Source organism: Dermochelys coriacea, chromosome 5, assembly GCF_009764565.3.
Source record: "Dermochelys coriacea isolate rDerCor1 chromosome 5, rDerCor1.pri.v4, whole genome shotgun sequence".
In the NCBI taxonomy this organism is placed as follows: Eukaryota; Metazoa; Chordata; order Testudines; family Dermochelyidae; genus Dermochelys; species Dermochelys coriacea.
This window is the reverse complement of record NC_050072.1, coordinates 136,647,807-136,671,725: the sequence shown is the minus strand read 5'-3', so window position 1 is coordinate 136,671,725 and position 23,919 is coordinate 136,647,807. Positions and strand designations below refer to the sequence as shown.

At 47.0% G+C, this 23,919-nt stretch overlaps 2 protein-coding genes across 5 annotated transcripts in view; one reads left to right on the top strand and one right to left on the bottom strand.

The window, feature by feature from the left end:
* TMOD1 (tropomodulin 1) overlaps nucleotides 1-23,919 on the top strand; it is a 78,170-nt gene that overhangs the window by 45,637 nt on the left and 8,614 nt on the right. For all 4 annotated transcript variants that reach the window (XM_038401523.2, XM_043515375.1, XM_043515376.1 and 1 more), the window contains exons 5-6: nucleotides 7,828-7,917; nucleotides 23,466-23,596. In XM_038401523.2, the coding sequence (XP_038257451.1) occupies nucleotides 7,828-7,917; nucleotides 23,466-23,596 (221 nt within the window). The remainder of the gene's footprint in view (nucleotides 1-7,827; nucleotides 7,918-23,465; nucleotides 23,597-23,919) is intronic.
* TSTD2 (thiosulfate sulfurtransferase like domain containing 2) overlaps nucleotides 21,510-23,919 on the bottom strand; it is a 40,233-nt gene continuing 37,823 nt past the window's right edge. Inside the window, exon 9 of the mRNA XM_043515374.1 lies at nucleotides 21,510-22,417. Within this exon, the coding sequence (XP_043371309.1) occupies nucleotides 22,287-22,417 (131 nt within the window). The 3' untranslated portion in view covers nucleotides 21,510-22,286. The remainder of the gene's footprint in view (nucleotides 22,418-23,919) is intronic.

Genomic DNA, 23,919 nt, shown 5'->3' with positions numbered 1-23,919 from the left:
GTCAGCCTGAACAAAGGGACAACCACTGAGGATGATGCCCAGGGGAGTGATGAGTTCTCCATCTCTTGGTTTTCAGATCATGGCTGGATGCCTTTCTGGAAGATCTGCTTTCCCCCTTCTCACCGTGCATCATAGCCAACAGCTGCTGTGCTTCTAGCTGAAGAGCACAGGTGTGCTAGAGGTAGCAGGTTGCAGGATTTCTTTTGGAATTTCTCAGCAGTAGAGTCTTTGTTTTTGCTCAGACGGCACAAAGGCAGCAGAGACCAGCCACAAGACCCCAGTGTGCACCCACAGCTCTTCTGCAGCCCTGCTTGCAGATGGAGAGTGAGTGCTGAGCTGCAGCTGACCCTATCTGGCAGATGGTTCCCTGGGGACCATTACCAGATGGCATAGTGTAAATCAGCCCCCAGTCCTCCAAATTGTGCCAGGGATGGCCCAGATCTGGCTAGAGCAGGGGTAGGTAACCTCTGGCACACCTGCCAAAGGTGGCACATGAGCTGATTTTCAGCACCAGTCCTGGGGGCTCTGCATTTTAATTTAATTTTAAATGAAGCTTCTTAAACATTTTAAAAACTTTATTTACTTTACATACAACAATAGTTAAGTTATATATTATAGACTTATAGAAAGAGACCTTCTAAAAACGTTAAATGTATGACTGGCACGCGAAACCTTCAATTAGAGGGAATAAATGAAGACTCGGCATGCCACTTCTGAAAGGCTGCCAACCCCTGGGCTAGAGAAACGGGAAACAAGCATCAAGCTCCCAGACAGGCTGCCTGTAGTGGAATGACAGGTTTCAGAGTAGCAGCCGTGTTAGTCTGTATTCGCAAAAAGAAAAGGAGTACTTGTGGCACCTTAGAGACTAACAAATTTATTAGAGCATAAGCTTTCATGAGCTACAGCTCACTTCATCGGATGTAGCTCATGAAAGCTTATGCTCAAATAAATTTGTTAGTCTCTAAGATGCCACAAGTCCTCCTTTTCTTTTTGCGAATACAGACTAACACGGCTGCTGCTCTGAAATCTACCTTGACTGGTCCTGTAGAATATGTGCTAACTACTTATGCTAAACAATGTGTTCCACTTGGCATTTAGCTGTGATGCTCCGTGTATGTTTCCCAGACCTGAAGAAGAGCTTTGTGTAGCTCGAAAGCTTGGCTCTTTCCCCGACAGAAGTTGGTTCAATAAAAGATGTTACCTCACCCACCTTGTCTCTCTAGTATCCAGGGATCAACTCGGCTACAACAACACTGCAAGCAACAATGGAAGTTATTTGTTGATTGTCTGTTAAAACAATTTCACCTGACTATATGGCCTGGGGAATGCCATAGCACATTAGGGTCATGTCTGCTTGAGGCCCTATTAGATCTTTGTGGTGGATGACAGTAATTTCAGTCTCTATTTTAATTTCTCCATGACCCATCTTATTGGAGATAATTAATATAAATGTTTGTGGGGGACCTTTTTTATTAACAATAAAAATGAAGAATTAAAAAGACTGACTTTTTTTAGTAGTTTTAGTGGTCAGCCTTCAGTCTCAAGAAACCATGGGTATGTGCCCCTGAGAGATAAAGAATTTACTCATTTGGTTTTATGGCAGCCATAGCCATGGCTGAAGAGACCCACTCGAGAGAGACAATATCTCTCTGCCGCATCTGTCACATTTAAAGGTGGTATTTCAATCCTTTGGACTCTGCCTTCTGCAAGCTCTTTTCTCCTCTGCTAAGCTGGACTGCTTCCTCTCGTAACTCTGGAGATCCCTGTTAAGCTCTTGTTTCCAAAGGCTGCAGTCCTGAATGTGATCTTCCCAGTTGTCCACATCCATGTCCATTTCTTTGAGGCCTCGCTTGCACATATCCTTGAAACGCAATTTTGGGTGTCCTTTGGGTCTTTTTCCAGATGCCAATTTGAGGGTGTCCTTTGGGATGCACCCATCATTCCTTTGGCACACATGCCCAAGCCAGCAGAGGCATCTCTGTTGGAGGAGTGTTTGCATGCTGGATATTGCTGGCCCATTTGAGTAACTCAGTGTTGGTGACTCTGTCCCTCCAGAAGATTCCAAAAATTTGACAAAGGCAACGCACATGAAAGCTGTTGAGCCTCTTTTCCTGATGAGAGTATCAGGTCCCTGTCTCGTTCCCGTACAAAAGTGTGCTGATAACACGTGCACAGTACACACAGATCTTCGTGTGTTCTGTCACTTTGTTGTTTTGCCAGACCCTCTTGTTCAGTCTAGACATTGTTGTGGTGGCTTTTCCAATGTGTATGTTTAATTCTCAAAAAGAAAAGGACTACTACTGGCACCTTAGAGACTAACAAATTTATTTGAGCATAAGCTTTCGTGAGCTACGGCTCACTTCATCGGATGCATGTGAGCTGTAGCTCACGAAAGCTTATGCTCAAATAAATTTGTTAGTCTCTAAGGTGCCACAAGTACTCCTTTTCTTTTTGCGAATACAGACTAACACGGCTGCTACTCTGAAACCTATGTTTAATTCTGTTTCACATGCAAGGTTGACTGTGATAGTGGACCCCAGGTATGTGAACTTGTTTACCACTTCAAGTTCATAGTTGTTGTTCTTGATGGAGGGTGCTTCCTCAACTCCTTGGGATGTTAGGTTTGTATTTTTTAGGCTTCTGGTAAGGCCAAAGTCTTGGCAGGCATTGGAAAAACTGTCCATGAGGTTTTGGAGATGGGCTTCTGTGTAGGTTGCTACTGTTGCATCGTCAGCAAAGAGAAGATGTTGGATGAGGGCCTCCCAAGTCTTGGTTTTAGATCTAAGTCTTGGAAGATGGAACAGCTTTCCATCAGCTCTTGTGTGCAAGTAGATTCCCTCTGTTGAGGAACCAAAAGCTTGTTTCAGTAGCAGGGAGGAGAAGATCCCAAACAGGCTTGGGGCACGGCCTTGCTTAACTCCCTACGAATCTGGAAAGCCTCAGAGACTGAGCCGTCGTATTGGACTATGCTGTACATGTTTTTATGGAAGGATCAAATCATGCTTAAGAGCTTGGGGAAACATCCAGTCTTTTCTAGAAGTGCGAATAGTCCACTTCTACTAATAGGGTCAAAAGCCTTTGTGAGATTAATAAAGGCTATGTAGAGGGGCTTCTTTTGTTCTCTGCATTTCTCTTGTAGTTGTCTCAGTGAGAAGATCATGTCAATAGTAGATCTTTCAGCTCTGAAGCCGCACTGTGATTCAGCACAGATTCTGTCTGCCAGGGCTGGCTCTAGGTTTTTTGTTGCCTCCCCAAGCAAAAAAAAACCAAAAACCCAAAACCTCTGAGAGCGCAACTGCTGAAGCAAAAAAAAAAAAAAACCCCACCCCCCCAGAATGCCGCCCCTGGAATTGTGCCGCCCCGAGCACATGCTTGATTTGCTGGCGCCTAGAGCCGGTCCTGCTGTCTGCAAGGGTCTGAATTCTGAATTCTGTTCAGGACAACTCAGGCAAAGGCTTTTCCCATACTGCTGAGAAGGGAAATGCCAGGATAGTTGTTACAGGTGCTCCAGTGAGCCTTGTTTTCAGAGAGAGTGATGATGTTGGCGTCTCTCATTTCTTGTGGTACTTCGCCTTCTTTCCAGCGCAGACAGAGCAACTCGTGAAGCTGTTGCAGCAGAATAGGTTTTCCACGTTTGATGACCTCTGACTGTCTGCAGCCTTTCCCAGGGCCATCTGTGGCAAGGCTACGGGCTAAGCTCCTCAACTATTGGTTCATTGTCGAGTTGGTTCCTAACAGGTAGGCTTTCAACGGCATTGATGGCTGGCTGCGCTGGAATAATATTTTCACAAGAGTAAAGCTCAGAGTAGAGTTCTACCCAGCGATCCATCTGCTTGGTGCAGTTGTTGATTGTTTCCCCTGTTGTTGATTTCAGTAGGGCTGTCTTCTTTGAAGTTGGATCCAAGGCTTTCTTGATCCCATCGTACATATTTCTGATGTTGCTTGCATCAGCTGCTACTTGGATGCTTTTGCATAAGTGCAGCCAATAGTCATTGGCGCACCATTGAGCAGTTTGTTGTACCTTGGTTCTTGCTGCTCTCAACACATAAAAGTTTTTATTTGGGCTTGTAGTGGGGCGGTCACCCCTCTCCGGCCCTGAAGGGGTTAAAACTGCCCTGGGAAAGAGCTGCCCCAGGGAGCCAATAAGCTAGGCTGATTGGGGAAGCAGCTACAGCTGGCGCCAACCCCCAGTCAGGCCACAGCTGGCCCTATAAGAGGGCTGTGAGCCAGGAGCTCAAGAGGACTCTCTCTCTAGCTTTGGAGAGAGAAGGACTGGCTGCCTGGGAGAAAAGGGTACCTGGAGTGGAGCAGGGCTGGGGAAAGGCGAGAGGAGCTGGGGAGCTCCAGCCTGGAGAGCCCCCAGGCTGCAGGCCTTGCTAAAGGCAGGGAAAGGTACTGGGATTGCAGAGGTGCAGCCCAAAGTTAGGCAAAGGCAGCAGGTCCAAACCCCCCTTGCCGATGATGAGTGGTTTACAGACTGCAGTCTGCCCCAGTGAGTGGGGGCTAGATGGTGCCTGGCGGTAGCCACTGAGGCAAGATGGGGATAGAGGGTGGGGGTTCCCAGGAGGGGAGACCCAGAGATTGCGGGGGTACTGCAGAGGTCAGAACCCTGAGGTAAGGAGCACCGGGGTCCGGGACGGACACGGGGGCCTGAGGCAAGCGGGACACCGGCCTGTGGAGGGCGCTCCGGAGGCTGGAGAGCTAATTCCCAGGACGACCAGCCGGAGTCGTCACGTCGCTACAGGGCCTCTCTTGTCGTTGGTTTGGGCTGCACGTTTGGCCTCTATGACTGGTATCAATTCACTGGAATATGCATCAAACCAGTTGTTCATCTTGCTTTCCTTATTCCCAAAGACTGTGTCGTAGATTGTCTTCTTCAGTTGCTCCCACTTCAGGTGGATGCTTGTGGCACAATCACTGAGTCCAGGACTTATTGTAATATGTTCTTGTACTGCTGCGACTTTTCGTGGTCCGCTAAGGCAGGGGTTTTCAAACTTTTTTTCTGGCAACCCAGTTGAAGAAAACTGGCAACCCAACAGAGGTGGGGATGAGGGGTTTGGGGTGTGGGAGGGGCTCAGGGCTGGGGCAGGGGATTGGGTGCAGGAGGGGACTGGGGTCTGGGCTGGGGGTGTAGGCTCTGGGGTGGGGCCAGGGATGAGGGGCTTGGGGTGCAGGAAGGGGCTCTGGTTTTGGGGGTCTCAGGGCTGGGGCAGAGGATTGGGGCGCGGGCTTGGGGTGCTTACCTCCAGCCCAGTCAGCGGCACAGCTGGGGAGCAGCGTGCAGAGCTTCGTTCCCCTTCCTCCCCACAGGAGCCAGACCTGCTGCTGGTCGCTTTCAGGGCACAGCGCGGTGTCTGAATTAGCCAGGCAGCGCCACCGATGGGACTTTTAACTTCCCAGTCGGCAGTGCTGACCAGAGCCGCTGTGACCAGCGCCTTACGTTCCACAACCCAGTTCCAGGTCGCGACCCACAGTTTGAAAACCACTGTGCTAAGGTACCGATGTTAATACAAGGATGTCCTTTGACTTTAGATCTGTTTATTATCTTTGGTTTAAGTCTGACCTTGCTGCATACCTGTGTCGCAGTGAGCACTTTGATAACTGCAGATAATGAGGACGCTGTTAAGGCTGGTACCCCTTGTGATGATAAGATCCAGTTGGTTCCAATGGCCAGATCTGGGATGTTTCCAAGACCCTTTGTGCTGTGGCTTTGTCTGGAAGAATGAGTTTGTTACACAGAGGTCGTAATAGAAACAAACTTTTATCAGGCTCTGTCCGTTTCCATTCTTTTATCAGTTCTGTGTTGACCAAGACAGTTGATCCATGCTTCATGATCAGCTCCCACCCTTGCGTTGAAGTACCCTAGCAGGGAAACATATTCGTGCTTCGGAACCCTGCTGATGGTGGTGTTCAACTGATCGTAGAACTGGTCCTTTGTTGGGGCGAATTCACTCACAAGGTTGACTGGGCCCTCCGATGTGGACAAGAATGGGGCCAGAATTCTCTCTGATCCATTTGTAGATGGCTCAGTCATCCCCAGAAGTGAGTTCTTGATGGCAAATCCCACCCTGTGCTCTTGCATTTCTTCAGTGCTTTTCTCCTGCCGGAAAAATGGGTCCAATTTAGCAGACCTACAATTACTGGCAATTATTTGTACCAGCAGGTTTTCACCTGGTAGGTCCCTAGCAAGAACCACCCTTCTCGCGACAGTCCCCGCACTCTGCAACCAAAATACCACATGGTCAGGGAAGTTCTGGCAATTTCTGCTTCTGGTGCCAGCCAAACCTGGGAAGAGCAGTTTGTGGAAAAACTAAGAGAAAACAGCTGTTAGGACCTTGAAGGTCTGTTCTGTGTGAAGTTGAGAAGAATTTTTGTTCTTAGTTTATTTTATATGATTTGCCCATCCCTAATAAACATACTTTCCCACACATATCCCTGTGTGTACAAACAGACTTGTGACATTCTATATTGAACCACAGGAGAATGGAAAATTCATTGCTACAGGGCTTTTTCCAAAATGAATTTTCTGAGAGCAGCAGGATTTCTTTTTTAAAATGTTATGTTTGGTCTGTTGGCTTTGTGCTGCTTACTCTAGTAGGTGCCAGACTGCTGAGGTTATGGAACATATACAGATTGAGGCTGTGTCAACACTAAAGCCGCTACAGTGGCACAGTTGCAACATGTCAGTGTAGCCACTCACTGCGGCGACAGGTGGGGATCTGCCATCACTGTAGGTGATCTCTCTCCACGAGAGGCAGTAGTTAGATCAACAGAAGAACTCTTCCATCGGCTTAGCACTGTTTTATGCCAGGGTTAGGTCAGCTTAACTGCCTCGCTCAGTGGGTATGGATTTTCACACCCCAGAGCAACGTAGCTGGGTTGACTTAACTTAGTCTTTAGTGTAGGCCAGTCTCTCTCTCTCTCTCTCTCTGTATGTATTGTTTTAGAAAATTAGAGACTGAAATGTGTTTGTTATCTGAAACTTGGCTTCTGTGTTCTTGCAGCATTTTAATTCTGTTTATACTACTCATGTTTCTGTCTTCAACAAGTCACCATGGACCCCAGCACTGCTTTCAGGTTTTTGTGACCTGTTAAAAAGTGCAAAGCTCAAGACAAAGCTGCCTTTAGTTTGTGTTGGGTATAAACAGAGTGCCTGTTGCCAAAGCACTTGGGATATATACACTGTTCTGTAGTTTACTGGATGAGAACATCTCATTCTGCTGCTGAGTGAGCCAAGTACAGTGTTGATGCTATTGTCTTAAACAAGTGTGGAGAGCCGCTCCCACCCAGGCTAGCAGCGGGTGGAAGGGCACATGGTAAACTGCAGGATCAGGCTTGAGGTTAGTAACTCCTCATGGCTATTTCTATGTTTTGTGATATTTATTCTTCCTCTCACTTTTTTTTTTTTTTTTGGCTCCAACCTAGAGACTCCATTCAGCTTGATCATTGGGAAACTGTTCCCACGTCTGTGCCTCCATTTAATATCTTTTGGCATTAATGCACAGCCCTGATCCTTGTTGCCTGCAATGCATATACCTTTCCGTGCACAAATCATGCTACCCTTTAGTAGAGAGCAAATGGCCATAGCCTCAGTGTGCTGTCGATACCTGATGTCACTCAGCACAGTGGGACTCAAACTGCGGGCCCATGGGTGCCATCTTTCTAGCTTTTCTACATTCGCACAAAAACAAATTTCTTACTATGGAGGCCCACATTTTAGGTCACTTATGGGAAGCTGTGTGCTCTCAAGGCTTTGCCGGAATCCATCTTTTCTCAGCATAAGGGGCTGCAATAACTTGGTTTTGTTTTCCTTTCTTTTTGATGTAGCCATCCTTGGCATGCATACATTGATGAGTAACCAGCAGTACTACGAGGCACTCGGGAGCACCACTATAGTTAACAAGGAAGGCCTGAACAGTAAGTATGTTTTACAGCTGTTCTGGAGTATTTGCTTGAAAAACTCAAAGCTGCTAGTGGGCGATTGACTGTGAATTATTTTTAATAATATTTTCTAACCTGATTTGTTTCATTGTGTCAAATTCCCCTAAAAAGCCTGAACCAACACAGGGCCATCTTATATTGCAAGAATTGTAAAAGTGTGAGATCTGGTGCATCTGGGATGGGCAAAGAGGAAACCATGTGGCTTTCATTGCTCGATAGCCTCCCTGATGCTCACCTGATAGCATGGGACTGACCATGACCTTACAGGAGATGATACGTTCTCTCTAGAGCTAGTCTGAGAATCAACATCTTTCTCACAAGGAATTTCAGACAAGTCCTTGGTTTGGAAGTTTTCAGCTGGAAGATTTCAGTTTTCCCATGGGAAGTTTTAAAACAAAAGGTTTGTTTTGACTTGGAATTTCAATTAAATGTAATTTCATTTTCTTTAAACCAAAAAAACAAAGTGACATTTAAAAAAAAAATGAAAATGTTTGTTTAGATATTTTCCTGTGGACAAAATGAAGTTGTGTTTTTTTGGCCGAGAAAGAACTTTTGGCATGAAAAATGTGAAACGGCTTTAGTTCTGTGCTTGGAGTCCGAGTCTGTGAGGGCCAATTCCTGGCATGAGGGGAGAATGGTGGCCCCAGACCTCATTTCAAACAGACAGGCAGCAGAAAATAGCAGAATGCAGTCAGAGCAAATCCTAAAATGGCTGAAGCATGCAGGTTGTGACTTGTTTGACTCTTAGTACATATTGCTTCCTCCTCTCCCCACCCTTACTCTACTGTATCCATGTACACAGGTCTACTACAAGGAAACCAGTGGGTCAGAACCTCCGCTGGTGTAAATCAATGTGGTGCCACTGAAGTTTAATGGAGAGATGCTGATTTATAGCAGTTGAGGATCTGACCCCATATATGAATTGTAGAATGTCATTGACTGAGGAACAAACTGGTGACATGTTAATATGTATTAGAATATGGCTTTGTCCATAGCGACATTCTGATTGGCCTTTGTGATGACATCTGACCTGTCACATGCCAGCTACCAACAATGTTCATGTTACAGCTGCGACCCCAGTGTTAAAAAGAAATAAAAGGAAGATCCTCCCTCAACGCCAGTTTCTGTATATTTTTCCTTTAAAAAAATATTAACAAGATTTTTACTCTTTTTACCGTATTTCCCTTCCACCTGCATTTAACACAGTGGCTACAGGGAATTTCCTCAGAAAAGTATCCTTCTTAGAGAAGTTGTCACTGTGGGTGTGGGTGCCTGTCCGAGCACTCTTAACAGGGCAGGCCTTATGGCAGATCCACCCTTCACGTTTTTTCACCAGGACAAGGTGACTCCGTCCACATCCTCCTTTCCTGCCCAAGGACTCATCGGACTTTCACATAAACCAGGACGTTTCCAGACTAGCCCAGACTTCACACTTCAAGGGAAGAAGCTAGTTTTCATGCTGCAGATGTGAGACGAGCCCTTGCATTCTACCTCAAAAGAATTAAGCCCTTCAGAACCTCTCCTAAGCTTTTTGTCCTCTTTCAAAGAGGATGAAGGGAGCCCCTATTTCCACCCAGATATTGGTCTTACAGTGCATTTTAGCATGTTACAGAGTTTCTCAGCTGTGTAGCCCTGGCGAGGGTGACTGCCCATTCCACAAGGGCACCGCCCACCGCTATTGTCCATTACGGACACTTGTAAAACTGCCACCTGGTTGTCTGTGGACTGTACTGCTGGTCACGCGTGCAGGGCAGATGCGGCCTTGGGTGTGGTGGCTCTTCAGTAAATGCTAGATCCAGCAGCGTAGCCGAGGGGGGGGCGTGGGGAGCGGCCACTCGCCCTCTGAGCACAAGTGGCGCCTTTTGAATTGATTGGTGCCTTTTCTAATTTTTACTCACCTGGCAGTGCTCCGGCTCCTCAGTGGCGGGGGCCTTCACGCGCTCTGGCTCCTTGGTGGCATTTCGGTGCCACTGAGGACCCGGAGCGCCGCCCCTGTTCGCTCCACCTGGCTCCGCCACTGACTAGGTCCGTCACCTCAGCTTCACCCCTTTAGTGCGGGCTCTGCTTGGGAATCACCTGAAGTGGAACACCCATAGAGACAACCACTTGAAAAAGAAGGAGATGTTACTTACTAGTACAGTGTGATCAGGGCTTACATTCTCATATAGTATTTCCTGGAGCCCCCCACCCCAGCATGCTATAAAAACTCCAGGGGGTTTGAAAACATTTACCAGAGCGCCATTATGCACAGCTCCACTGAATTTAAGCACTGAGTGTGATGTCTGAGGATCACCAAGACCAGTAAGGAGTGTCTGAGCTCCTTTCTTATATCTTTCGGTGCTTTAATGTTAGGCTGCTCTGGCTCAGCCTTGACACCAGTCCCCAGCGTAGTAGCATACGGTCCCACCCTGGCTCCCACCAGCCTAATCATGCCTTGCAGAGTGACCCCAACAGTCCTTCTGGTGCCAAGTATCCCCAAATCTGTGTACCCCAAGTTCTTAACTACCGGACATTTGGACTTTTCCCCTTTGGTTCCTCACCCCAAAGAAGTGTTCTCATTTCATTCTCAGTTCACTTTGGCACAGTTTGCATGACAGAGATCTGTTCAGGGTAAAAATAAACAAAAAGTTTATTTAACAGTGAAATCACAGATTCAAAGATGAAATGGCAAGGGGAGCAAACACGTACAGTATGTTTTTAAACCAAATAAACATAAAGTTGCAACTTCAGGCTTATGCTTTGGTATTAGACAAATAAGTTACCTATTTCCTCTGCACACTTTCCCAGCATGCCTCCTGTCACAGAGGAATCATAGAATCATAGAATATCAGGGTTGGAAGGGACCCCAGAAGGTCATCTAGTCCAACCCCCTGCTCAAAGCAGGACCAAGTCCCAGTTAAATCATCCTAGCCAGGGCTTTGTCAAGCCTGACCTTAAAAACCTCTAAGGAAGGAGATTCTACCACCTCCCTAGGTAACGCATTCCAGTGTTTCACCACCCTCTTAGTGAAAAAGTTTTTCCTAATATCCAATCTAAACCTCCCCCATTGCAACTTGAGACCATTACTCCTCGTTCTGTCATCTGCTACCATTGAGAACAGTCTAGAGCCATCCTCTTTGAAACCCCCTTTCAGGTAGTTGAAAGCAGCTATCAAATCCCCCCTCATTCTTCTCTTCTGCAGACTAAACAATCCCAGCTCCCTCAGCCTCTCCTCATAAGTCATGTGCTCTAGACCCCTAATCATTTTTGTTGCCCTTCGCTGTACTCTTTCCAATTTATCCACATCCTTCTTGTAGTGTGGGGCCCAAAACTGGACACAGTACTCCAGATGAGGCCTCACCAGTGTCGAATAGAGGGGAACGATCACGTCCCTCGATCTGCTCGCTATGCCCCTACTTTTACATCCCAAAATGCCATTGGCCTTCTTGGCAACAAGGGCACACTGCTGACTCATATCCAGCTTCTCGTCCACTGTCACCCCTAGGTCCTTTTCCGCAGAACTGCTGCCGAGCCATTCGGTCCCTAGTCTGTAGCGGTGCATTGGATTCTTCCATCCTAAGTGCAGGACCCTGCACTTATCCTTATTGAACCTCATTAGATTTCTTTTGGCCCAATCTTCCAATTTGTCTAGGTCCTTCTGTATCCTATCCCTCCCCTCCAGCGTATCTACCACTCCTCCCAGTTTAGTATCATCCGCAAATTTGCTGAGAGTGCAATCCACACCATCCTCCAGATCATTTATGAAGATATTGAACAAAACGGGCCCCAGGACCGACCCCTGGGGCACTCCACTTGACACCGGCTGCCAACTAGACATGGAGCCATTGATCACTACCCGTTGAGCCCGACAATCTAGCCAGCTTTCTACCCACCTTATAGTGCATTCATCCAGCCCATACTTCCTTAACTTGCTGACAAGAATGCTGTGGGAGACCGTGTCAAAAGCTTTGCTAAAGTCAAGAAACAATACATCCACTGCTTTCCCTTCATCCACAGAACCAGTAATCTCATCATAAAAGGCGATTAGATTAGTCAGGCATGACCTTCCCTTGGTGAATCCATGCTGACTGTTCCTGATCACTTTCCTCTCCTCTAAGTGCTTCAGGATTGATTCTTTGAGGACCTGCTCCATGATTTTTCCAGGGACTGAGGTGAGGCTGACCGGCCTGTAGTTCCCAGGATCCTCCTTCTTCCCTTTTTAAAAGATGGGCACTACATTAGCCTTTTTCCAGTCATCCGGGACTTCCCCCGTTCGCCACGAGTTTTCAAAGATAATGGCCAAGGGCTCTGCAATCACAGCCGCCAATTCCCTCAGCACTCTTGGATGCAATTCGTCCGGCCCCATGGACTTGTGCACGTCCAGCTTTTCTAAATAGTCCCTAACCACCTCTATCTCTACAGAGGGCTGGCCATCTCTTCCCCATTTTGTGATGCCCAGCACAGCAGTCTGGGAGCTGACCTTGTTAGTGAAAACAGAGGCAAAAAAAGCATTGAGTACATTAGCTTTTTCCACATCCTCTGTCACTAGCTTGCCTCCCTCATTCAGTAAGGGGCCCACACTTTCCTTGGCTTTCTTCTTGTTGCCAACATACCTGAAGAAACCCTTCTTGTTACTCTTGACATCTCTTGCTAGCTGCAGCTCCAGGTGCGATTTGGCCCTCCTGATATCTTTCCTACATGCCCGAGCAATATTTTTATACTCTTCCCTGGTCATATGTCCAACCTTCCACTTCTTGTAAGCTTCTTTTTTATGTTTAAGATCCGCTAGGATTTCACCATTAAGCCAAGCTGGTCGCCTGCCATATTTACTATTCTTTCGACTCATCGGGATGGTTTGTCCCTGTAACCTCAACAGGGATTCCTTGAAATACAGCCAGCTCTCCTGGACTCCCTTCCCTTTCATGTTAGTCCCCCAGGGGATCCTGGCCATCTGTTCCCTGAGGGAGTCAAAGTCTGCTTTCCTGAAGTCCAGGGTCCGTATCCTGCTGCTTACCTTTCTTCCCTGCGTCAGGATCCTGAACTCAACCAACTCATGGTCACTGCCTCCCAGATTCCCATCCACTTTTGCTTCCCCCACTAATTCTACCCGGTTTGTGAGCAGCAGGTCAAGAAAAGCGCTCCCCCTAGTTGGCTCCCCTAGCACTTGCACCAGGAAATTGTCCCCTACGCTTTCCAAAAACTTCCTGGATTGTCTATGCACCGCTGTATTGCTCTCCCAGCAGATATCAGGAAAATTAAAGTCACCCATGAGAATCAGGGCATGCGATCTAGTAGCTTCCGTGAGTTGCCGGAAGAAAGCCTCATCCACCTCATCCCCCTGGTCCGGTGGTCTATAGCAGACTCCCACCATGACATCACTCTTGTTGCACACACTTCTAAACTTAATCCAGAGACACTCAGGTTTTTCCACAGTTTCGTACCGGAGCTCTGAGCAGTCATACTGCTCCCTTACATACAGTGCTACTCCCCCACCTTTTCTGCCCTGCCTGTCCTTCCTGAACAGTTTATAACCATCCATGACTGTACTCCAGTCATGTGAGTTATCCCACCAAGTCTCTGTTATTCCAATCACGTCATAATTCCTTGACATCACCAGGACCTCCAGTTCTCCCTGCTTGTTTCCAAGGCTTTGTGCATTTGTATATAAGCACTTGAGATAACCTGTTGATCGCCCCTCATTCCCAGTATGAGGCAGGAGCCCTCCCCTCACAGACATTCCTGCCTGTGCTTCCTCCCGGTATCCCGCTTTCCCACTTACCTCAGGGCTTTGGTCTCCTTCCCCCGGTGAACCTAGTTTAAAGCCCTCCTCACTAGGTTAGCCAGCCTGCTGGCAAAGATGTTCTTCCCTCTCTTCGTAAGATGGAGCCCGTCTCTGCCCAGCACTCCTCCTTCATGGAACACCATCCCATGGTCAAAGAATCCAAAGCCTTCTATCCGACACCACCTGCGTAGCCATTCGTTGACCTCCACGATTCGACGGTCCCTACCCAGGCCTTTTCCTTCCACGGGGAGGATGGACGAGAACACCACTTGCGCCTCCAACTCCTTTATCCTTCTTCCCAGAGCCACGTAGTCCGCAGTGATCCGCTCAAGGTCATTCTTGGCAGTATCATTGGTGCCCACGTGGAGAAGCAGGAAGGGGTAGCGATCCGAGGGCTTGATGAGTCTCGGCAGTCTCTCCGTCACATCACGAATCTTAGCCCCTGGCAAGCAGCAGACTTCTCAGTTTTCCCGGTCAGGGCGGCAGATAGATGACTCAGTCCCCCGGAGGAGAGAGTCCCCGACCACCACCACCCGCCTTCTCCTCTTGGGAGTGGTGGTCGTGGAACCCGCAACCTCAGGACATCGCATCTCATGCCTCCCAACCAGCGGAGTCTCCTTCTGCTTTCTCCCCCCAGACATATCATCTGGTCCACTCTCCGCATTGGTACCTGTGGAGAGAACATGAAAGCGGTTAGTTACCTGTGTCTGTGTTACTGGAACCCGGACATTCCGCTTACCTCTTCTGGAGGTCACATGTTGCCAAGCTTCTTCACTGGCCTCTTGGCTCCTCTGTGCAACCTGCTCTATATCTTTAGAGCTTTGTGCCCCTAGAAGGCTATCCTGAGTTTGGTCCAGAAAATCCTCAGTCTCTCGTATACAACGCAGGGTCGTTACCTGTTGCTCCAGACCTTCAATCTTCTCTTCCAATATGGAGACCAGCTTGCACTTTGTACAGACAAAGTCGCTTCTGTCCTGTGGAAGAAAGACAAACATGGCACATCCAGTGCAGGTCACAACAGCTGAACCCCCCCCTTCCATATCACCTACCTACTATGAGCTTCCTCAGAGACGTTGGCAAGATGTAAGCCTCACTGGGCTCACTCCAGGCGAACTCCCAGGCAAACTCCTGCTGTGAGCTGCTCTGCTGTCCCCGCTGCTCCGCTGGTTCGCTGCCGCTCAGCTGGTTCGCGAGGCTCTGGCTATTTTTAAACAGCCAGGCTGTTTAACTCCAGCATTGCCTGGAGAGTACCCCATTTAGACAATGGCCCTCAGTTTCTGGATGTCCTTTACTTCAAACCCTCTCTCTTGCAGACTGTGGTGATTCATGGTGGGGGAAATTCATAAGAACGGCCATACTGGGTCAGACCAAAGGTTCATCTAACCCAGTGTCCTGTCTTCCGACCATGGCCAATGCCAGGTGCTTTAGAGGGAAGGACCAGAACAGGGCAATTATTGGGTGATCCATCCTCTATCACCCATTCCCAGCTTCTGAGAAGGAGTAAATAACACTTCCTTATTTACTTTCTCCACACCGGTCATGATTTTATAGACCAGAATCATATCCTCTACCCCCCTTAGTCGTCTCTTTTCCAAGCTGAAAAGTCCCAGTCTGATTAATCTCTCCTCATATGGAAGCCGTTCCATACCCCTGATAATTTTTGGTGCCCTTTTCTGAACCTTTTCCAATTCCAATCTATCTTTTTTGAGATGAGGCAACTAAATCTGCACGCAGTATTCAAGATGTGGGCGTTCCATGGATTTATATAGAGGCAATATGATATTTTCTGTCTTATTATCTATCCCTTTCTTAATGATTCCCAACATTCTGTTCATTTATTTGATGGCCGCTGCACATTGAGTGGATGTTTTCAGAGAACTATCCACAATGACTCCGAGATCTCTTTCTTGAGTGGTAAGAGCTAATTTAGACCCCATCATTTTATATGTATAGCTCGGATTATGTTTTCCAATGTGCATCACTTTGCATTTATCAACACTGAATTTCATCTGCCGTTTTTGTCCAGTCATCCAGTTTTGTGAGATCCCTTTGTAGCTCTTCACAGTCCACTTGTGACTTAACTATCTTGAATAGTTTTGTATCATCTGCAAATTTTGCCACCTCACTCTTTACCCCTTTTCCCAGATCATTTATGAGTATGTTGAATAGTACTGGTCCCAGTACAGACCCCTGGAGGACACCACTATTTATCTCTCTCCATTCTGAAAACTGACCATTTATTCCCACCCTTTGTTTCCTATCTTTTAACCAGTTACTGATTCATGAAAAAGGCCTTTCCTCTTAAGAGCCTTTGCTTAAGAGCCTTTGGTGAGGGACCTTGTCAAAGGCTTTCTGAAAATCTAGGTACACTATATCCACTGGATCACCCTTGTCCACAAGCTTGTTGACCCCCTCAAAGAATTCTACTAAATTGGTGAGGCATGATTTCCCTTTACAAAAACCATGTTGACTCTTCCCCAAAAAATCATGTTCATCTATGTATCTGACAATTTTGTTCTTTACTATCGTTTTAACTAATTTTCCCAGTTCTGAAGTTAGGATTACCGGCCTGTAATTGCCAGGATCGCCTCTGGAGCCTTTTTTAAAAATTGGTGTCACATTAGCTACCCTCTAGTCATCTGATACAGAAGCTGATTTAAATGATAGGTTACATACCATAATTAGTAGTTCTGGATTTTCACATGTGAGTCCTTCAGAAATTTTGGGTGAATACCACCTGGTCCTGGTGACTTCTTATTGTTTAATTTATCAATTTGTTCCAAATTGCCCTCTTTCTTAGGCCTTTTCAGAGTTTCATCGACAAAAGTTATGTCAACGACCAAAAAGCACGATAATAACATTGCTATTGCATGTTTACACTATGCCTCTTCTATCGGCAGAACACGTTCATACTTGGTGCTCTCGCATGGACAGTGAGAGCAGTGCACTGTGGGTAACTATCCCACAGTGCTACTCCCCATCTTATGCTGCTAGGACTTGTGGGTTGGTGGAATGGACCACAGCACATCATGCCTATGGTTTAACATCCCATGATGCATTGCTTTCTGTCCCAGCATTCTATGGGCTTACGGCTTTGGTTTGCAGCTTACTTCAACGGCCTTAGTTTGCTGTCTGCCTGCCATCTCTGTGCAAAAGGATGGATCCTGCATTGCTTTCTACTGCTCTGTTAAATGTCATTAACACATCACGGATGGCAGTGCAGTTAATCATAAAATTCCTAACTGAACAGGATTCAGACTTGCCTGACCTGCTGTGTGACATGGATAGGAGCAACATACGATGACTTGTGGCATTCATGAGCAGCTTTCGTAGGGCTCGTGAAACTAGCACTGAGTGGTGGGATCGTATCGTCATGCAGGTCTGGGATGACGAGCAGTGGCTGCAGAACTTTCAGATGTGGAAAGCCACCTTTCTGGAACTGTGTGTGGAGCTCACCCCAGCCCTGTGGCACAAGGACACCAAATGAGAGCTGCCCTCTCGGTGGAGAAGTGGGTGGCGATTGCAGTGTGGAAGCTGGTGACTCCAGACTGCTACTGGTCGGCCACAAATCAGTTTGAAGTTGGGACGCTGATTGTTGGGGCTGTTAACACAACTGTGCAGGGCCATTAATCACATCCTGCTGCGAAGGACCATGACTCTTGGCAATGTGCATGAAATCGTGGACGGCTTTTCAGAAATGGATTTCCCTAAATGCGGAGGGGCAATAGATGGCGCACACATACCCCAATTTTGGCACCAGACCACCTTGCAATGGAGTACAGCAATAGAAAGGGGTATTTCTCTGTGGTATTGCAGGCGCTTGTGGATCACCGCAGCTGTTGACTGACATAAATGCTGGATGGTCTGGGAAGGTGCATGATGCACATATTTTCAGAAACACCAGCCTGTACAGAAAGCTGCAGGTGCAGACTTTCCAGACTAGAAGATTCCAGTGGGAGATGTTGAAATGCCCATAGTGGTCCTGGGAGACCAGCATACCCCTTACTCCCATGGCTCATGACGCCTTACATGGGAAAGCTGGATAGCAGTAAGGAGCACTTCAACAATACATGCAGGATGGCTGTGGAATGTGTGTTTGGCAGATTAAAGGCGTGTTGGCAATGCCTTTCTGGCAGGTTAGATCTGAATGAGGAGAATATTCCCATGGTTATTGCCGCCTATTGCACGCTGCGTACTATTTGTGAGGCTAAGGATGAAAGGTTTGCTCAGGGGTGGACTGCTGATGCACTGGGCCTGGCATCTGATTTTGAGCAGCCTGATACCAGGGCTATTCAAGGGGCATGGCGGGGGGGCAATTCAAGTCAAGGAAGCGTTGAGACAACACTTTGAGAATGAGAACCAATAATGTATATTTCTATGCTGCAAACTGCAATGCTTCATTAAATCAAGTTTTCTTAAGAAGCACCTGTGATGATTCATGGTCTAGGATTTCAGTAAGCAAAGGATTAAACTGCTTGTGATGTCTTACTGCTGCCTGCTATCCCAGTTTGTAGGACACAAATAAAGAGCAGTTATTTTTCAGATTCTTTGTTTTTACTAAACAAACAATCCACACACACACACAAACGCTCAGTGGGAAAAGAAGGGACCATGGAAGGGCAGACTGTCGGAGCTGTGCATAGGTCCAGCTATCATTTTTGAAAACTGTCTGAGGGGGTGGAATGAATGGAAAATGGAGAAATTCCAGAAAGCATAAGGGAATGCATGGGTGGAGTTGAGGGGGGCATGGAAAACAGTTCTGAATGTGCTGTAGGGGAGGGAAGGCATGCATCTGTTGTGACTGCAGTGTTATGAGAAACTTAAGCATCTCTATTTGCTCCTCCATTACTTTTATCATCTGCTTAGTGGCATCCAAGAAAAAGTCCTGATTTTCTTTTCTGTCCTGCCGTCCAATTTCTCTCCATTCCCTGCATTCCCTTTTTACTGCATCAGAGTATTGCAGGACGTCCTGAAACATGTCCTCCTTGCTCCATCTTAGCCACTTTCTTATCTGGCAGAAGCGCTCTACTGGTGTGTAGGGGGCTCCCCTGAAGGCCACATCTGCAGAAACACAAGAAACAATACACAGAAGCATGATTGTTAGTTCATGCACAAAATTGAATCATTGCAGTTTAGCACAGCCCTTGTAACATACCAAGCACTTTCTCACTGCACTTGGCAAGCACATATCTCGGCGAATATGCCAGGCACGGTGAGATTAGCCCAAGGAGGGAGGGGCATTCTACCTGGGGTAAACAGCAATGGTGCTTATGAAAGGGTCATGGTGCAGTGACTAGGGACAATATTGTAAATACTCCAACGCTTTTCCCCGGACGGGGGTCATTGAAGCAGATATCTCACTCCTGAGGGTAACCAAGGAAGCAAGGCTGCAACTGCTGCATGCTTGCAGCTTCCAACTGGTCCCTATGCTGCTCACCTGTGTGCAGCTTTGGTTTGCACAAGTAATTGCCAAGTGGCGCGGGAAAGTTTCATTCAGTGGAGGAAGGAACAAAGCAGCTCTGCCAAGGAACCTCCAGCAGAGGACTACCAAGTACCTCCAGGAAAGTTTCCTAGAGATCTCTCTGGAGGATTCCTGTGAAATCTCAGTGTGCATCAACGCACTGTTCCACTGCACTGCTTAGATGCACAGGAAAATATCCAGCACACAGAAACACAGCTAGCCTTGTACATTTCTATCCTTTCACCTACATCTGCAGTACACAAAACAAATGAAAACTGAACATCATGAGCACCATCAACTCAAAAAAAAAACAAAAAAACACTTACCAAGGGTCTCCTCTCCTGCTTCTTGCTCACCAGAGTGGGAGTGCCAGGGCTGGCTAGGCCTTTCCGGAATGGAGAACAGTTCTTGACTAGTCAGCCCACCTAGCGAACCCGCCGTGGGAGCCACATAATTCCCTAACTCCACCTCCTCGTCCATGACTTCATCATCTGAGTTAGATCCACTTTCTGCCACCTCCAGCCCCGCCAAAGCATCCATGGGGCTCTTGGCAGTGGAGGTGGGGTCATTGCCAAGGATAGCGTCCAACTCCTTACAGAATAGGCAGAAGGCCTTCAGGAAAGCACCAGAGCGTCAGTTTGCCTTCCTTGCTTCCTGGTATGCCGGCCTCAGCTCCTTTATCTTTGTTTGGCATTGCTCTGTGTCCTGATTGTCTCCCTTTTCACATAAGCCCTGAGAAAACTGCCCGTAGGCATCAAACTTCCTATGGAGCGCAGCTTCAACTGCACAGCCTCTTCTCCCCAAATACTGAGCCGGTCCAACAACTCTGCACTGGTCCAAGTGGGAGATGGACCCTGGTTTGCAGCGTGGAGCCACCGTGGTCAGCTGGGAAGATGCGATGAGCTCTCCATGCTGACAAAACAAGAAGTGGAATTTTAAAAATTTGTGGGGCTTTAAAATGGGGAGGGGTGGATGGTTGTTTATATGGCTGCAGGACAGCAGAGTTCGAACTGCTGACCAGGAGGTGTCCCACAATGCCCATCCTGACCACTCTGGAGACCAATTAAAGCGATAAGATCAAGCACGGTGTCTACACTGGCACTTTGCTGCTAAAAGCCCTGTGTCTCTCGTCGAGATGGTTTTATTTTGTCGCCAAAACTGAAGAGTTTTGTCACCAAAAGTGGCATTGCAATGTGCATACCTCCACTGTTTTGCTGCCAAAAGCTGCCTTTTGCCGACAAAACTGTAGTGTAGACAAGGCCTTAGTTTTCCAAGACTGGGGTTTTCTTTTTAATTTCAAGTTAACTGAAGTCTAATGGTCCACCATTGTCTTTCCTTGGCTAGTCAACGGGTGGGTACCTGAAGCGAGGTCTTGCCTACACTACCCAATTCTGTTGGCAAAAGGCAGCTTTTGCTGACAAAACAGTGGAGGTGTGGTTTACACACTACTTTTGGTGGCAAAACTCTGCTGTTTTGCCGACAAAAAAAAACCACCTTGATGAGAGGCATAGAGCTTTTTGCAGCAAAATTAAAGTGACAAAGCATCAGTGTAGACGCTGCCATTCGTTATGTCAACATAACTGGTCTCCCCCAGTATCCCACGATGCCCACTGTGACCACTCTGCTCACTGTTTTGAACTCGGCTGCCCTGTATCTAGCTATGCCTGCAAGCGCCCCTCCCCTTGCAAAGCTCCGGGAAGCTTTGACATTCCTCAGCGGTGAGAGTGGAGGCTGTGGGAGAACTTGGAGGGAATCACAGAACCATTAATGTGGAATCGGCAAGCAGGCAGAGAGGGCTGCTGCCATGGGGGGAAGAGACGGCTGTGCTATGCAGAGCCAGGGGCTGGTGTCCCTCTCCCCCAGGACGGGTTGCTCAGGCTGCTATCTGAACTTAGAGACAGCCTTCTGACACACTGTCCCTCAACACACACACTTCCCCAACATACACTCTCTCTCTCTCACATATTTCTTCCCCCCCACACAATCTCTCACACACTTCCCCAACACACACACACACACACGTTTCTGTCACCTCTCTCTCACACTCACACACACACACACACACACACACACACACTCCCTGTCACAGACTCATCCCCTCCTCTCTCCACCACACACTTCAGTTGAAAAGCAGCTGGCAATCTAGTTGGATGCCCATGGAAGGATGGGATTGAGAAATCTGCATCGTGTGACACTGTACCTGCCCCATGTGGCATTGCAAACCCCTCCCAAAGTACCCTGCAGCCAGTTGCACAATGGGATAGCTACCCACAGTGTACTGCTCTCTGTGGCAATGCAAGAGATGCAAGTGTGGACGTGCTTTGCCGACAAAATGAGCACAGTGTGGACATGCAGCAGCGGTTTAATTAAAGCGGTATAACTTTTACCGACAAAACTCTGTAGTGTAGACAAGGCCTAAGTTTCATGTGAACAGCTAGCTAGGGAGGATCCACTCCCTGCTGTGAGGCATACTATTCTATATACATAAATTATATGTATAGAGAATAGTAAATTCTATATACAGAACCCCAGTCTGTGTACAAGTCTCATAGTGATCATCAAGTTCAGACAATTTCATAAAAGACTATTTACTTGATACACTTTTATAGTTGCATAAAATCAGTTGATTCAACATCTTATTCTTTGGGGTTCAGACCCTGTTCTCCCCTTGGGGTGTCAGGACCCTGATTGTCACATGCAATTATTGGAGTTCTTTGAGATGTTCTCTCTCTGAGTGCTCCGCTCTCTGTCCTTCTTCCCCTCTACTTTGGAGTCCTTGCTTCTGGCCAGGTTTCATGGGTGAGAAGGAACTGGAGCAGCGGAGGGGCTGTCCTTCCCATATGCCCTCAGATTGGGGCACTAGGATATATAGAGCGTAGGCACGGACCCCGCACACTGCTACCACAAATCTCTTATTGAAAGTGCACAGGTGCATGCACACCTAAAGTGAAGCACCCGTAGAGAGAGAACTTCTCAAAGAACTCCAGTTACTATACAAGTAAGTAACCTCCTCCTTATGTTACAGCCAAGATCCAACTGAGATCAGGACCCCTTTGTGCTAGGCACTGTACGTATTTAACCCACTGGTGAGTGTGTGTTGTAGGGTGTCGTCTGTGCCAATTCTCAGAGGATATGAGTTGTTACTGCCTCCAGATACAGAGGGGCTGTAGTAGCTTTTAGCAATGGGGGTCCCTTGCCATCATGTGCCAGCAATGCCTCTCTGTCATGTGCATTGACCAAACCAGAGACAGTCTCTACGCAAAAGAATAAATGGATGCAAATCAGACATCAAGAATGGTAACATTCAAAAACCAGTAGGAGAACACTTCAGTCTCCCTGGACACTCAATAACAGACTTAAAAGTCGCAGTTCTTCAACAAAAAAACTTCAAAACCAGACTCCAACAAGAAACTGCAGAACTGGAATTAATTTTCAAACTGGACACCATTAAATTAGGCCTAAATAAAGACTGGGAGTGGCTGGGTCACTACAAAAACTAATTTTCCCCAGCTGATACTCACCTCTTCTTGTCAACTGTATGAAATGGGCCACCTTGATTACATTGGCCTCATTAGCACTACAAAAGTGATTTCCCTCCTGCCTTTGATATTCACCCCTTCTTGTCAACTGTTGCGAATAGCCCACTTCCACGTTAATTGAACTGGCTCATTAGCACTGACCCCCACTTGGTAATGCAACTCCCATCTTTTCATGTGCTGTGTATTTATACCTGCCGCTGTATTTTCCACTCCATGCATCTGATTAAGTGAATTTTAGCCCATGAAAACTTATGCCCAAATAAATTTGTTAATCTCTAAGGTGCCACATGGACTCCTCCTTGCTTTTGCTAGTACATATATTGTAAGAGATAGTCCCTGCCTTGACAAATTTACAGTCTAAATAGACAAGACAGATGAAGGTTACTTAAGTGACCTTTCAGAGTAGCAGCCGTGTTAGTCTGTATTCGCAAAAAGAAAAGGAGTACCCGTGGCACCTTAGAGACTAACAAATTTATTAGAGCATAAGCTTTCGTGAGCTACAGCTCACTTCATCCGATGAAGTGAGCTGTAGCTCACGAAAGCTTATGCTCTAATAAATTTGTTAGTCTCTAAGGTGCCACGGGTACTCCTTTTCTTTTTAAGTGACCTTATATCTTCAGTTAGAACCTTCATCAACCCGTTGATTCCTCCTTTTCTCATGTCCTTTTTATGATAGGAAAAAAACAGCCCAAAACTGAGAGTGGCCTAAAGAAAGTGTCTTTCCACCCCATCTGATTTTTTTCATGTTGCTTTTTAATTGCAGGTGTGATTAAGCCCACGCAGTATAAACCAGTTCCCGATGAAGAACCCAATTCAACAGATGTAGAAGAAACTCTGGAACGAGTAAAGAACAATGACCCTAAACTTGAGGAAGTCAACCTTAATAATATTAGGGTATTCAGCCTCCCCTTCCTATTACAATTAACACTTCACAGTGAGACAGGATGTGTGCTATCTAGAGGACAAAGGCCAAGCACACTGTGCTATGTAGGAGAATAGGTTATTGCCACAGCAGGCTGTGTTGGCCATTATTGGCAAAAGGACAAGTTATGGTTAGGGCTAGATTCTGAACTCCTTGCTTATGTAGAAATCAACAGGGCTGCTTGCAGAATAAGGCACCGCTCAATAGAACTTAGGCATCGAAATCTGGCCTTGGCTAGTTTTAGGATGTTTTTGAGGGGGTTTCACAGTATGTCATTAGAGCCTACCTACAGTCA